A 15,489-nucleotide genomic window follows, 5' to 3' on the forward strand; every position below is an offset into this window, starting at 1 on the left:
TAACTCAATAGGCTACAAACCTTATGTAATTCGAATCAATCTAATATATAATAGAAACATTGGTACCGGCCGCACCTTTCTTTCAGCAAACTATTTCTACAATTGCTATGAGATGTTGTAGCCATCAAAATGTCTCAACCACGATATTTATAAACCTATAAACCAAGCTCCCAGAGCATGCATACAAGTTTTCTCGGCACACCGCCCGCTTGCTTGCCGCGTCACGCCCCTTGACCGACGTCGCTCCTCGTGGGCTTGGGCCTGGCGCCTCTGGATCATTTTCTAGATGGCCCTAAGTTAGGGAGTGGTCTTTGGCCTCACTATTGAATACTCCCACTGTTTCATAATATAAGACGCCCACGTATTTCGAGGTTCAACTTTGACCATCAATTAGACTAACAAAATAAGAATTATGTGTTATTAAAATTATACCACTAGATTCATATTTGAAAGACGTTCTGACGGTATAATTTTTATAATACATAATCCACATTTTTTGGTCTATTGGTGGTCAAAGCAAAATCTTGAAATGCATGTGTGCCTTATATTATGGAACGGAAGGAGCATTATCGTTGGGCTATTTTGGAGTATTACCACATTAGGCTGACGAAATACATGTACAAGTGCTCCATATTATTAGGCTGACGAAATACGTATACAAATTAATGCTCTGTTAAATTTTATTTTGCGAACTGTTTGTGGGGGCCATAGCTCAGACACATGATCCACCCAAACTAAAACCATTGCTGTATGGATCCATGATTGATCGAGTGAATTTAGACCGGCTGCGGTCTTTTGGCTCCTGAATAAATTCCTACAACCAATTACATAGTTGGATGTTCATCCAATAGTTTACATCCGTATTTTTAGAAGGTCGAGGAATAGATGAACCCTTATTTATTCGGTTTTGCTACTTCAAAGTGTCGCCCACTTAGTATAAAATTTGTACTAACTTAGTATAAAATGGGCGACACTTTTTTATGGATGGGAGAGAGTACATCTAAGTTGCTTGATTTTTAGTTAGAGATAAGCTGTTGGATATGATTTGTGATTTAAGATTTGAAACGGATGATGGGAAAAGAGGGGTAAATACTAATCCAAAAGATCTGATTCATCAAACTTAGATTTATTAATCTTTTACTTAGAAACCAGGCAACTTCGATATCAACTTAGGGTTGAATTAATTGTTGTACAAATGTAGCACCTAGCACGTAGCAACACAACTGCATGGGACTTTCTGAGGAAAATTTGTGAAGTCTGAAGCAGCAATCTTGATGTAGAAACTATTATCATATCCAGTATTCAATATAATCTTAATGCAGATTAAAAAATCTGGCTGTTGACTCTGTCACAAGAATGTTTTCAAAGTCTTGAACGGCCAGGGTTCGCCCGAGCCACCCCTGGGCGACGCGAGCGACGGTTTTTGTACCCAAGGAAGATACCTTTTCAGTTTATTTGATAATTTAATGGATCCTTTTCAAAGTCTCCTATGTACAGCAAACCACACACACAAATTCCATACATACAACAACCGCGCTGGTCACACACTCACACTACTTGGTCGTCACGCGTTATCCTTTAATTTCCTCAGCCTTCGCCTGCTCTTATTTTAAGGGGATCTGTATATATCTGTATGGATGTTTGCCCTCTTCAAATACCTATGGGCCGGCTATGGTCTATGATTAACAGCTCCATTTTCCCATCCTCTGCTGTCTCTAGCTCAAAGGCCAAACCAAACCATTTACGATTGCCATGGCAACCAAGCAAAAATCGGTGCCTTCGCTCTTCGCCTTCCTGAAGGAAGGTCTTCTCCTCCCAAACCGCAACCGCGGCCTCTTCGCGGCGGTCACGGCCCTCATCGTCGCTTCCAACTGGGTCCTGTTCGTCACCAACGATGTCGCCATCCAGCCCCTCTCCGACGAGATCCAGCTCGACGTCAAGGCGCTCAACGGCACGGACCCCAGGACCCCCGACTACGCGAAGCTCCTGAAGGAGATCAGGGATGACACCCACAAGCTCATGCTCCTCGCCCCGGCCTATCTCCTGTTCGCCGTCGTCGCCGTCGGCTCCGCGACCCGGATCGTCGCCCTCTTCGCCGCCGTCGCGACATACTCGGGCGAGGAGCAGCACACGTTCGGGTCGCTCCTCGGCAGGGCCAAGGCGCAGCTCAAGGGGCCCCTGCTGACGCTCGCCTTCGTCTACGTCCTGGAGATGGCCTACGCCGCGATCCTGGTCCTGGCTTTCGTTGTCGACGTCTTTCTCATGTTGAAGGGACACAAGGCGCTGTTCCTCGTCGGGTCGCTGATCGCTTTCGCGGGCGCCGTGGTCTTCATCTACTTCTCCGTCGTCTGCTCCTTCAGCGTCGTCGTGGCCGTGGCCGAGCCGGGCTGCCACGGCCCGGGCGCGTTGGGCCGGGCGTGGAGGTTGGTGAAGGAGAGGAGAAGGAGGAGACAGGTGTTGTTATGGGTCGCCGTTAGCGGCGCCCTCGCCGGGGTCTTCTCTCCGGTGCATACGCTCGCAAGGAGGTGCGCGATTGACAGCATGGCGGCAGGGTTGCTCCTGGAATTTGCCTATGTTCTTCTTATGGCCGTCGTGCAGGTGTTCGCCACCTGCGCCGTTACCGCGTTATACTACGAGTGCAAGGATAGCAGCCAGCAGCTGACCTCTGCTGAATACACCAGCGTACCCACACAAGAAGCAAATGCTTGATTAAGTGCCTCAACTTGTCGCACCTGATTGGTTAATTGCCACGTCAAACCAGAGCCTTATTCTGCTGTACTGTACTCTTTATTCTACTGTATTGTTAGCTAGTGTTTCTCTCCTTGTAAATGCTCCCCCTGGCAAATTTATAAGGTGTGTATTATGGTTCTCAAAGTTCGATCAACAGTAAAATTAATAATATATGCGCCATGCATGCTTGTATGTGACACAAAACTGCTACTGCAATTTGCTTCATATTCAGAAATATTTCTTATATATGATTTTGATCCCATATTATAGGTTTCATGAAGTCTTTTGCCATTTTTTTTGTGAGGAAAAGGTCCCTTATTAGTTATCCTGCCTGGCATCTTGCACTTGTCATGTATTGTCTCTTCGTGGTAGTAATTGGCATGCCCTATGTTTTGTGGATTGACTAGCTATATGTCCCTAAGTTTTTGTATCCTATCATGTGTCATGGGAGTGTTGTCCTCGCCTTGTGTCTTTGCCCTTGTCGTTTTCTTGGCGTTTTATAACCCGTAATTGTCTTCCTTGTGTCATGTGGTGTCATGTCTTATGTTATTTTTTCCGCATTTTGTCCGGCCTTAGTCCCACAAAGACTTCTATGTATAGGAACAAAGCATGAAAACAATAGCAAAGGGACAAATTTAATTATTGCTATCTTGTGTTGCACATTATAACAGTAAATATTGCAATATTGTTTTCTGCAACATCATGTTTTGATATGTGCAACTTATTAGAAACCGGTGGTAGTTGCAGCTATGAAGCTTCAGCTTGCACATAAATTTTCTTGCAACTTTGGGTTTATAAATTTGATTCGGTAGTTGTACACATGATCCTAATATTTACACTTTTTGGCAACTTTGGATTTAAAATGTGTAATTGGGTAGTTACACGTTATAGCGTCTAAAATTGCATATCTATTTTGTGTGCAACTTTTTGGTTCAGAAATGTGAAATTATTTTTATGTTTGATATATTCGATTTTTTTTATGAACAAGGGTCAACCCCTCGGCTCCATTTTATGAACGAAACCATAATGTCTGTTACAAGAAACAAAGGAGCCAAAAGATTTCACACCGAAAGTAATTCAAATTCAAACAATATTAAGCCACATGATATTCAATTTCTCTTATGGGCTTATTGATCTAGTTTTTAGCTTATACCTATGTACACATTTTTAAACACTGAAGTTGCGCTTTTTTTTGTGCACAACATAAGTTTCAGCAAATGTGGAACCGATTGGTAGAATATTTTTCTCCATTCTGTTCTTATAGATATTTTATGTATTTAGCTTATGTTAAATCCAATTTCGAAATGTGCACATCCAGACAAGTAAAATTACACATATGTTTTGTGCAAGTTCATGTTTAAAAATGTCAATTGGCACAATAATATATTTTTATGAAAGAGGCACAGCATGGACAGAGTAAAATTATAGACGAAAAACATATAAAGCCAAACACACACGCACGCGCACACACGCCGCGTTAGGACATACAGCTCGAGGAACGTCATCCGAGCCCGACAATAACACGCCTAAACCCTGCAGTCTACCAACTTCCATGGTGCTGCCTCATTCTTGATAATCATTAGGACACTTGTAGCTGGAAAGCTCTTGACGTTGAAGTTTAGATTATTCCTCTCCTTCCAAATCGTCGAAAGAGACATGATAAATTAAGAGGTCGCTCCGCGAGCCAGGAACTTATTCGTCGATCTTTTCACTTCTCAATTCTGTCCATCCACCACAACTTGATTGTGTCGCGATTGCTCCAGGTCGAGGGACTAAAAAACCTCACCGCGGTCCAAGCCACCACCAAACGCGAAACCTGCCTGGCGAAGAAGCAATACAAGAAAATATGCCTGCCCTCTCCATGGCGTGCAAACAAAACGGACACCATTTATGATTTGGGATACCTTTAAGAGAAGAGGTAATTGCACCACTGGCCCAACAACTTGAGAGGTGGGAGCAGTTTAGTCCAACATGTTGTAAAATGAGCAAAACTTGTCCCAGAAGTTGAGATTCGGATTGCTTAGAGGTCCAAGCCAATCATGCATTGACATGTGTCCTGTGTCTTTTTGCTGAAAACCCCCTGTGGTTATTGAGCATCCCACTCACCTCCCGAGACAAAAATCTGACCCGTGGGACCCAGCCGTCAGTGACCCACCGACACCCTGTCCTTCTTCCCCGTCCTGCTCCCCGTCCTGTCGGCCAACCCGGCCACGCTGTCGTCCCCTCACACAGCTCCGCTCCGTCCTGCTGCCCCTCCTCCTTATCCACTAGCCGCCCCGCTCACGAATCCCCTCCGCTCTCGAGCTCTCCTTTCCCTCTGCTCCTTCTCTTTTCTCTCCCGAAGCCGCTGCCTCCTCCAAGTCGCTCCGGCCCGCCCTTGACCTCGGCGCGTCGCCAAGAATCTTATTTGCGCCTTCCCGCGTCGGAAGCCGCACCGAATCGACCCCACACGCGCCCAAGACACAGCCTAGTGGGTCATCTTCCCCGCCACCGGTCGACCCCGCCGCGCTCAATCCGGCCACCCCCAATTCTTCCCGACCAAGCCGCCGCGCGCCGGCGCACCGTGCCGGCACCCCAGGACCCCTGTTGCCCTCAGCCTACTCTCCCGCGTCCCGAAGTCGCCCCGCCTCGAAGCTAATCCCAAATCGCCGTCGCTGCACGTCGACAGCTCGCTCCAGCAACGGATTCGCCTCAAGCTCGCCACCATCCGTCTCCCCGTGCTGGCGCGCACGAGAAGAGCCCCCCTGGAGCACCGCCACGACCACAGGAACCGCGACGCTGCCGTCATCTTCTTCGTCTCCGACGACCGTCGCCGCCACTGTTCTTCCCCGCATCTTCGTCCGACTCGTTTGTACAAATTGTTCTTGTACAAGGGGCTTTTTTGCAAAATTTCCACGGCCCTACGAGACTCCATCTAGCTGCCACGTGTCCAATTCGAACTAATTGGACTAAAATGCTCCCAAATGTCAACTTGTGGGACTAGTTTTGCTCACTTTGCAACATGTTAGACTAAACTGCTCCCACCTCTCAAGTTGTTGGGCCAGTGGTGCAATTGCTTCTTACGAGAAAGAATGTAGGTAGTGGGGATGGTGCTGTGCCAAGTTGCCATGAAAAAACTTGCATTTCTGAGGCGCTCAGCACTTCCAAAAGAGTTGCAAGAAAGGCTGCCGAATTGGAACCCGACAAGACCGTGTGACATGGCAAGATAAGCGGACTTGGCCGAATTGGAACCCGACAATGTGAGTTTTCCAGGTTCGAAAACTTATTCCCCTCAATTGATGAAAAGCTCCTCCTGGGAAATGGCGGAGGGGAAGGTCTTTGATCCATTTATTATCTGCACAAGCTTGCTTAAGAGTTCTGTTTTTCCTGCTAGCACGATAATTGTTATGTGGCACTTTTTGGTAAAAAATGTGCAATGATATTTAATAAGTTGATATTAAATTATTTTATGGGGTTGACCCATTTTGAAGCTTATATCTACTTGTATTTTCAACAGTGAGATTGACTTTTTTTTTCTTTCCCACAACATAAGTTGATCGAATGTGCAACCGATCTATGGATTAAACTTTTCTTAGTACTGTTTGAGATTTTATGTCTTTCGTATTTGTTTAAATTTGAAATATTATAGTTTCACATTTTGTTCGACATTTCTTTTTGAGGTTATAATGGCTTGGTTCTAAGATCAATAAAGCTTCCATTTTTAGTTTATAAAAAAACAAAGCTTATATTTTCGAAATTGACCCGATCAAAGCTCGTGCCGAACCTCATTTCTGACCGAAACTGTTCAAAAGCCCGAATCACAGAAACATACCGAGAAGCCCAAGAGAAACTATTGGGCTGGAAGAGGCCCGTCGGGAGCAGAACATCGATGATTCCGTCTTCACTTCCTTGCGGTGAGGCTGAGGCTGGATCCAAGGTGGTGCCTGCCCTTGGACGCGCTCCTCGACACCGACGCCCCCGGGCTCTGGCTCAGCCGCCGCGACGCCCGCTTGCGCGTGCTCCGGCGCCCCGTGCCCCCAAGCGCGGTGCGCGCGACGCTGTCCGTGGCCACTTCCCGGGCGCGCTGCGGCCGCTTGAGCGGCTGCTTGTTGAGGTAGGTGAGCTGGGGGAGGAGGCCCGTGACGAGCTTCCGCATGTCGTCGTCGCCGACGTTGGCCTGCACAGGGTTCCCCACCAGGTTGAGCGCTAGGAGGGAGTGGTAGTTGGCCACCAGCTGCCCCAGCGCCTTGGCCATCGTCACCTTGTTGAACCCCAGGTCCAGCACCGCCAGCTTCAGCAGCCGGTGCAGGCCCTCCACGTCGCTTATCTTGTTCCCCGCCAGGTATAGCTCCCTGATTGCCGTGCAGTTCGACAGTCCTGTTCCATCAGAAAATATATTGGTAATCGGAATTAATCCACAATCCAATGATCCATCATGCTTGTCCAATCCACACTCCATTATTAGTGGGCAGTTCCAGTGATGCATGCAGTGGAACAGCTCACAGCTCACGAACGCATACAGCCATACACACATACTCCCTCCATTTCACCAAAAATGGCACGCACGCATTTCAAGATTTTGTTTTGACCGACAATTAGACTAATGATTTGAGACTTATGTGTTACAAAAATTATATCATTGGATTCGTATTTTAAAAACCTTTACAACGATATAAAATTTGTAACATAAAATTTACATACATTTGGTCTAATCATTAGTCAAAATTCGATCTCGAAAAACGTGGGCGTCATTTTTTGTGAAATAGAGGGAGTATCTTGATTCAGGAATGGCACATATCTTGAGTACAGTAGGACTGTAGGAGGAAAAGGCCCTCTGAACTGTAATTGGTCCCAGCTCCCAACAATTGTGGACATTGTCATCCAAGATACTATGGGGGCAAGGCTAGAATGTGACAGACTGCCGTCCCAATCTTTGTGATCCTACCAGATTTTGCAACTAGATCACCAAGGACATGGAATCGAGTGTGAAGGCCGAAACTTACCGTGGGCGATGCGCGCAATCCGGTTGTAGCTGAGGTTGAGCACGCGCAGCTTGGTGAGCTCCCGGAGCCCCTCGATGTTTGCGATTTTGTTCCGCGACAGATCCAACGAGTGCAGGCCCTTCGGCAGCGATCCTGGGGAGACGTGAACTGCACGCAGGATCAACAGAGAGAACTTTTACGATCACAGAGCAGAAGCTGTCCGTCCTACCGTACCGACAAGTACTACTGCTACAGTAGCAATTTGAGTACTGTATTTGAGAATGCTGGATTTAGTGTCGTTGAGTTGCGTACCGATGAAGTTGGCGGAGAGGTTGAGCGCGCGGAGGCTGGAGAAGGGCGCGATCATGGGCACGACCTTGAGGCCCATCCCGGAGATGTGCGCCACCGACGACAGCGCGTTGAGGGAATGCACGATGCTGTTGGCCTGGGCGACCTCCTCGTCCGCCGCGCACCGCAGCTGCTTCTTCCACTGCTTGCTGCTGCTCCCGCAGTGGCCCTTCCCCGACGACGGCTCCCCGACCTCCATCTCCACGGGACGCGCCATGGCCATGCTCTCCTCCTCTTCCTCGTCGTCCTCGGTCACGCGGAGGCACTCGTTTTCGATCCACGCGCTGACGCGGTCGTTGAGGGAGTTCTCGGCGCAGAAGGCCACCCACTGGTTCGAGTTCGAGTGCCCCGGCGCCGGCGGCCACTCGTGGTCGGCCATAACCGCTCTCTTCTTCTTCTTTGGGTCCTCGTGGAGCGTGTCCGAGGTGTACCCGCAGGCGGCGTCGCCCGGGCGCGGGCGGTGCAGGTTGCGGTGGCTCCAGAGGAAGAGCCACCACCACAGCTTCCGGCTCCGCGACGGCAGCACCTGGCTCGACGACCGCTTCTTCAGCATCACGCGGTCCGCGCTCTTCGCCGACGCGGGGCTCCCCTGATCCGGCCTCCCCGCCCCCGGGGTGCCTTCCATGGTGGAGATCACGCCGCCCGGGCCCGGCTGCAGGTCGCCGTAGGACCGCGACCGCCGGGCCGCCATGGCTCCTCCTCTCAGGCTCGGCCCAGCCCGCTTCGTTTCGATGTTGGAGCACGACCGTTTCAGCTTCGCCGACAGGTCGTCCGCGGCCTCCTCCTCTGCGATCGTTGCGCGGTGGACGTCGGTGTCAGACAGTTTGTCCTTCTTCGCTGGCGATGTGTCGACGGCACCGCTCTTGTGTGGCTTCCCGGCAACCACATCGGCGCCGTCACACGGTGCGGCCTTATCGCCGCATTTCTCCACGAATTCCACCGGCTTCACCCTGGGCCTGGAGCCACCACCCTGCTTCGTCTTGGCATCTGCGACCGGGTCCTGTTGAGCAGAACCAAATTAAGGCGTCATTACAAATTTAAGAACCCAGCCAGAGCTCGATGAGAACTGTCAGATCATTCAAACACGCACCGCGGGTTTCTGCCTCCGACCGCCGAGCAGGGCTGAGAAGCAGCTCATCTTGGCCATCTGTTGAACTCTTGAGTTCCGGTCCGGTACGATTCTTTCACCTTTCAGTTATCTCACTTGTGGAATTGGCAGCTTAACATGGTGGTGATGTCCTTATTAGCCGTTGTTTACGGGAGAAGGCTCTTGGCAGCAGCGAGAAGGGGATATGGCAATGGCATCCTCTTGTCCTGTGCTCTCATTCAGCGTGCGAAACGGCGGCGCCACGGGGATGGCCAGAGTGACCGGGAAACGCCGGAGTGGAGCCCTCTTAATTATTGCCAATTAGCTCTGCACCAATCAATCAACAGCAGGACAGCTGTGCAAATTCAGAGGTCGGATTCTTGAAATTAAACTAGTCCTTCTTTTCCGAAAAAACTGACGAAAGAACAACGCGAAAACGTTCACTCTAATGGATACTGAACGAGGAAAATGACATGGGGATTCTTGTTCTTGGCTAGCTCTGTTTCTTTCTTTTATAAGACGTTTTGGCAACTTATAAAAAGAAACAAAGGTAGTACTACTATCTAAGAAACTACTCCCTCCGTTCGTTATTTTAGTATAAAGTTGAATTAGAACAATGACAAGAATTTAGGAACGGAGAGAGTACTCAGCAACTGCCAATTCAGATTCAGGGCAAGACACTGCCACCTAAACATCAACAAGAGGAAGAGGCAACTAATTATTGAAAGATGTACTGGCCAGTTGAGAATTCAGAGCGATACGAACGAACATGCACACGTTACTAAACAGATGGTTCCTTCAAAAGAATATCATTAGCAAAAGGAGAAACTACAGGTAAGAATTTAAATAGACCTATAGATGAAAGACAAATTGCCAGGAACTGGAGTAAGATCTCCAAGAACGCCAACATCCCAAGATCATCACACAGCCACAGAATAAAAGGACAAAACAAGGAACACTTGCATAGATGCGAAGGACAAACAACCCATGCAGGGAAGAAAAGAATAAGTTGCAGACAACAGGGTCTACCTACCTTTCCCAGGCAGCGATCAACTGACAGTGGAATTGAGATGCTTCTCTCTGGTTCGGTTTCTGGTAGCACGCACGCACCACGCAGAGAGAATTTTCACAGTGTTCAGAGGTTGCGGCAAGGTACATGCTAACGGGGGAGGACGGAGGAGAGGTTGTAGAAATAAAGCTGGGAGAAGAGAACGGCCGGACGCGCGGATGCTGCCTCGCCATGGGTGGGGGAGGGGGAGAGGGGTTCGCACGCGGGGTGCACGCGGCAGATTCGGACGTCACTCTCAGTTGGGGGCATATGCGGCTGGTGAGAATTACAGTATGATACTCCTCTCATCTTTGGCTGTCTATTTTTCCAGCTTTCTTTTTTAAGCAATTTGGGGATTTGGGCTGTTAAGGTTTGGTTGGCTAAATTTATATTTGCCGGTTTCTTCTCTGTTCATTTCTTCTGAGCTTAGTTTGAGTCTCCATTGATATAGCTTCTTGGCATCTGTGTGCCATAATCATTTGTGTGTCCCTCGATTTTATAGCTCTGATGATGACTGGTCGAGCGGACATCTATGCAGCCTTCTTGCTTCACATTAGTGGTGACCTTGATTTTGCTTCTGGGATTAATACATCGGCCTTAGATGTTTTGTCAGTTGAGGTTAGTGATTTGTGCGTTAAACTTCAGCTAGGTAAATGGGTTTTAGTTGCAGTGTATGTTGCAGCTTAGGGCGTGTTCGGTAGTTCTCCAACTTGTCAAAACTCCTTCGATCCAGCTTCAAGGCGCTACTCCAGCGTTTAGGAGCAGGAAACGTTCGGCATGACTCCACCGCTCGGCTGGGCCAGAAGCACGTACGTCTTTCCTGGGCCTGAAGCCCGTTTTCTTTTTTCCTGGTTGTCTTCCCCAATCCCTAGCGCGATTGGAGGGAAGGAAGCTCAGAGCCTCAGACCGATCCATTGATTCGCTGTCAGAAACAGAACAAGGCGCGAGGGGAGGGAAGGGAGCCGCTGGGAGGAGGGAGAGCCACGGGTAGAGCCGCTGCGCCTCAGTCGGCGAGCTCAGGCCTGGGTCGGGGCCGGAGCTGAGGCCGTGGAAGAGTTTGGAGGAGGCGGGAGCTGAGGCGGGGGAAGAGAATGGAGGCGGCGCGCCGTCGAGGAGGAGGAAGCCGCCGCTCGCCGTCGGCCGCCGCGGGCACGAGGCAGGAGTGCACAGGAGATGGAGGCAGCGGCAAGGGAGCCCTCCCAGCCACAAGGCATCGGGAGAAGAAAGAAGAGAAACGAACCGTTTTTCACTTGGCGGTGGCAGGATGTTGTAATTTTTGCACAGCTTCTCAATGACTCTCTCCCAGTAGGCGTTTTGTGCGACGAATCCAAGAGTCTGAGGTTAAGGAAGCTTTAAAAAGGATGAAAGGAGGAAAGTCAATGGGCCCTGATTGCATTCCTATTGAGATATGGAGAGACCTCGGAGACATAGCGATAGTATGGCTAACTAAGCTTTTCAACCTCATTTTTCGGGCAAACAAGATGCCAGAAGAATGGAGACGGAGTATATTAGTACCAATCTTCAAGAACAAGGGGGATGTTCAGAGTTGTACTAATTACCGTGGAATTAAGCTGATGAGCCATACAATGAAGTTATGGGAGAGAGTCATTGAGCACCGCTTAAGACGAATGACAAGCGTGACCAAAAATCAGTTTGGTTTCATGCCTGGGAGGTCGACCATGGAAGCCATTTTCTTGGTACGATAGCTTATGGAGAGATACAAGGAGCAAAAGAAGGACCTGCATATGGTGTTCATTGACTTGGAGAAGGCCTACGATAAGATACCGCGAAATGTCATGTGGTGGGCCTTAGAGAAACACAAAGTCCCAGCAAAGTACATTACCCTCGTCAAGGACATGTACGATAATGTTGTGACAAGTGTTCGAACAAGTGATGGCGACACTGATGACTTCCCGATTAAAATAGGACTGCACCAGGGGTCAGCTTTGAGCCCTTATCTTTTTGATTTGGTGATGGATGAGGTCACAAGGGATATACAAGGAGATATCCCATGGTGTATGCTCTTTGCGGATGATGTAGTGCTAATCGATGATAGTCGGACGGGGGTCAATAGGAAGTTAGAGCTTTGGAGACAAACCTTGGAATCCAAAGGTTTTAGACTTAGTAGAACTAAAACCGAGTACATGAAGTGCGGTTTCAGTACTACTACGCCCGAGGAGGAGGAGGAGGAGGTTAGCCTTGATGGGCAGGTAGTGCCTCAGAAGGACACCTTTCGATATTTGGGGTCGATGTTGCAAAAGGATGGGGACATCGATGAAGATGTGAACCATCGAATCAAAGCCGGATGGATGAAGTGGTGCCAAGCTTCTAGCATTCTTTGTGACAAAAGAGTGCCACAAAAGCTAAAAGGCAAGTTCTATAGGACGGCGATTCGACCCGCAATATTGTATGGCGCTGAGTGTTGGCCGACTAAAAGGCGACATGTTCAACAGTTAGGTGTGGCGGAGATGCGCATGTTGAGGTGGATGTGTGGCCACACAAGGAGGGACCGCGTCCGGAATGATGACATTCGAGACAGAGTTGGGGTAGCACCGATTGCAGAGAAGCTTGTTCAGCATCGTTTAAGATGGTTTGGGCATATCCAGCGCAGGCCTCTAGATGCTCCAGTGCATAGCGGACGGCTAAAGCGTGCTGGAAATGTCAAGAGAGGTCGGGGTAGACCAAACTTGACATGGGAGGAGTCCGTAAAGAGAGATCTGAAGGGCTGGAATATCACCAAAGAACTAGCCATGAACAGGGCTGCATGGAAGCTTGCTATCCATGTGCCAGAACCATGAGTTGGTTGCGAGTTTTTATGGGTTTCACCTCTAGCCTACCCCAACTTGTTTGGAACTAAAGGCTTTGTTGTTGTTGTTCTCAGATATAGCTCCGTGAAGCGGCTCCATTGTGGATTTTAGAGAAGTTGAAAGCTGGAGGATTACCGAACACATCTTAGTCCCACGTTAAATCCTCTTTTCATACTGAAATGGTCCAGATGTGGTTTGTCAAAACGCTTCTCTTGTTGGGGTGATTTTAATACAATGTAAATTTTGATGTTCGATGGCGTTTTCTTTTCAACACCAGCATTCAGAGTATGGATGTGAGGGAGACAGAGCTCTCCTACCGTCAATTCAAGGTGTTGGATCGGGATTGAGAGCAAATGCCCTCAAGGACCCGACCTTTTAACAAGTTGGATCGGGTGCTCATCGATTGGGAAAACAAGTTTATGTTGGTCTTGGTTCAAGTGTTGCAACGCTCTATTTAGATCATGCTCATGTGTTCTTGGATTTCCTAGTGAACCAAGCCAGATTAAAGTTTTAAGTTGTCTCTAGTCAATAATGAGGGGTTTGTAGTTATGGTTACGGACGAGTGGTCTAGCGTTACTTACGGGCGGTTGGCCATTGAGAGATGGCAAAACTATTATTTTTTTTGAAAACGTACACCCGTAGGCATCCGTCACTTGTATTCATACGAGCAGGAAAACATTACAGGATCATACGGATACAGTACAAATACAGAGATATCCAAAGGAAAACGATTACCATCAGCCGGCTGATCCAGGCGCGCGCGTCAGCGGCGTCCGATCTATCCGATCGTGATTTGCAGTAGGCCTGCGCCGCACGTACACGTTTTGGTGCTGCTATCTACTCCCTCCGTCCTGAAAAGATTGGCGCAGCCTCCTTCACAAGTGAATTTTACATTTAAGTCCAACAACAAATCAATCACGCCCCCCCCCCACGATCCCAGGAGATACAGCCGCATATTCAAATCAACACAGATCACGATCCCAGGAAAGGCAACAGCGGCGAAATCCCTCAGAGCACGTTCCCAGGAAAGGCAACAGCAGCTAAAATCCCCCAGATCTCGATCCCATTTTAGGCAACAGCAAGATCAAATCCCTCAGATCACGATCCCAGTTTAGGCAACAGGCAACAACATCAACTCCCTCAGATCACGATCCAGTGAAGGCAACTGCAGCAATCAAATCCCTCAGATCACGATCCCAGTGAAGGCAACAGTAGCAAGATCAAATCCCTCCGATCACGATCCCAGTGAAGGCAACGGCAGCAAAATCAACTCCGTCAGATCACGATCCAGTGAAGGCAACAGCAACAATCAAATCCAATCACGATCCCAGTGAAGGCAACACCAACAAGATCAAATCCCACAGAACAAGAGTACAGCCGCAAATTCAAATCACAGAAGCTACAGCCGTCAATTCACTGGAATCAACATCATCACTGGGATCAAATCATAGAAGCTGCCGCAATTCACCGGGATCAAATCACAGAAGCTACAGCCGCCAATTCACTGGATCAACATCATCACAGGGATCATCATACTCACCTGAGATCAACATCATCACTGGGATAAACATACTCACCTGGGATCAACATCATCACTGGGATCACCTCTCGCATGCCGTCGCCCGCTGCCCGATGCCGTCGCACGCCACCGTCGCCTCTCGGCTGCCGTCGCCCAGGGAAAATCACCTCTACCTTCTTGCATTTGAGGCAGAGCTCTGCCTCTGCCTTCGCGGGCTCCTCTGCCTTCCTCCATCTCAGGCAGAGCTCTGCATCTGCCTTCGCTGGGCATGCTACCATCCCACATCTGCGACAGAGCTCTTCCTCTGCCTTCGCTGGTGCCGCTGTACAGAAACAAGCACAGTTACATGCAGTACAATTGAAAGCTCAAAGTGTTCAGACAAGCAAATTTACTCAATGCTGAACTTAATGCTGAAGCTATACAGAATCAAGCACATTTACATGGTGTAGGAGTACAATTCAACGCTGAAGCTGTACAGAAAGAAGCACATTTACATGCAGCACAATTCAAAGCTCAAAGTGTTCAGAGGCAAGCAAATCTACTCAATGTCAGACTTAATGCTGAAGCTATACAGAATCAAGCACATTTACCTAGTGTAGGAGTACAATTCAATGCTGAAGCTATACAGAAAGAAGCACATTTACATGCAGCACAATTTAAAGCTCAAAATGTTCAGAGGCAAGCAAATTTAGTCAATGCTGAACTTAATGCTGAAGATATACAGAATCAAGAAGCAGATTTCCAATACAATGATGAAACTGAACATGAAGCAGATTTCCAATACAATGCTGAAACTGTACATGAAGCATATATGCAAATCAATGATGAAACTGAACATGAAGCAGATTTCCAATACCATGCTGAAACTGTACATGAAGCATATATGGAAATCAATGATGAAACTGTACAGCAAGAAGCAGATGCTCAATTCAATGTTGAAACTATAGAGCAAGAAGAAGATGGAGCAGGTAAAGAGAACTTATCTGTTT

General features: G+C 48.4%; 2 protein-coding genes across 3 annotated transcripts; one reads left to right on the top strand and one right to left on the bottom strand.

The window, feature by feature from the left end:
- Positions 1 to 1,585: 1,585 nt before the first annotated feature.
- Positions 1,586 to 2,924, top strand: LOC100829016. Its single transcript, XM_003573815.4, has one exon. The coding sequence runs from the start codon at positions 1,753 to 1,755 to the stop codon at positions 2,707 to 2,709; it is 957 nt and encodes a 318-aa protein (XP_003573863.1). The 5' UTR covers positions 1,586 to 1,752; the 3' UTR covers positions 2,710 to 2,924.
- A 1,176-nt stretch (positions 2,925 to 4,100) lies between these two features.
- LOC100820916 lies at positions 4,101 to 10,455 on the bottom strand. Of its 2 annotated transcripts, none has more exons than XM_003571688.4 (5): positions 10,160 to 10,455; positions 9,130 to 9,453; positions 8,004 to 9,039; positions 7,713 to 7,859; positions 4,101 to 7,086 (listed from the first exon to the last, which is right to left on the bottom strand). In XM_003571688.4, the coding sequence occupies exons 2-5, from the start codon at positions 9,184 to 9,186 to the stop codon at positions 6,611 to 6,613; spliced, it is 1,716 nt and encodes a 571-aa protein (XP_003571736.1). In that variant the 5' UTR covers positions 9,187 to 9,453; positions 10,160 to 10,455; the 3' UTR covers positions 4,101 to 6,610. The 2 variants fall into 2 exon arrangements, with proteins under 2 accessions (XP_003571736.1, XP_014755604.1); XM_014900118.2 differs by having other exon boundaries at positions 9,130 to 9,481.
- Between the last annotated feature and the right edge of the window lie 5,034 nt (positions 10,456 to 15,489).

This window comes from Brachypodium distachyon, chromosome 3, assembly GCF_000005505.3.
Source record: "Brachypodium distachyon strain Bd21 chromosome 3, Brachypodium_distachyon_v3.0, whole genome shotgun sequence".
In the NCBI taxonomy this organism is placed as follows: domain Eukaryota; kingdom Viridiplantae; phylum Streptophyta; class Magnoliopsida; order Poales; family Poaceae; genus Brachypodium; species Brachypodium distachyon.

Bases quoted from the DNA above. Each gene is read 5' to 3' on its own strand.
- LOC100820916 (XM_003571688.4), bottom strand. From the start codon at position 9,186: ATGGCCAAGATGAGCTGCTTCTCAGCCCTGCTCGGCGGTCGGAGGCAG. The intron at 9,040-9,129 runs GTGCGTGTTTGA...TCTGCTCAACAG, and splicing joins GTCGGAGGCAGAAACCCGCG to GACCCGGTCGCAGATGCCAA. The intron at 7,860-8,003 runs GTACGCAACTCA...TCCTGCGTGCAG, and splicing joins CCTCTCCGCCAACTTCATCG to TTCACGTCTCCCCAGGATCG.
- LOC100829016 (XM_003573815.4), top strand. From the start codon at position 1,753: ATGGCAACCAAGCAAAAATCGGTGCCTTCGCTCTTCGCCTTCCTGAAG.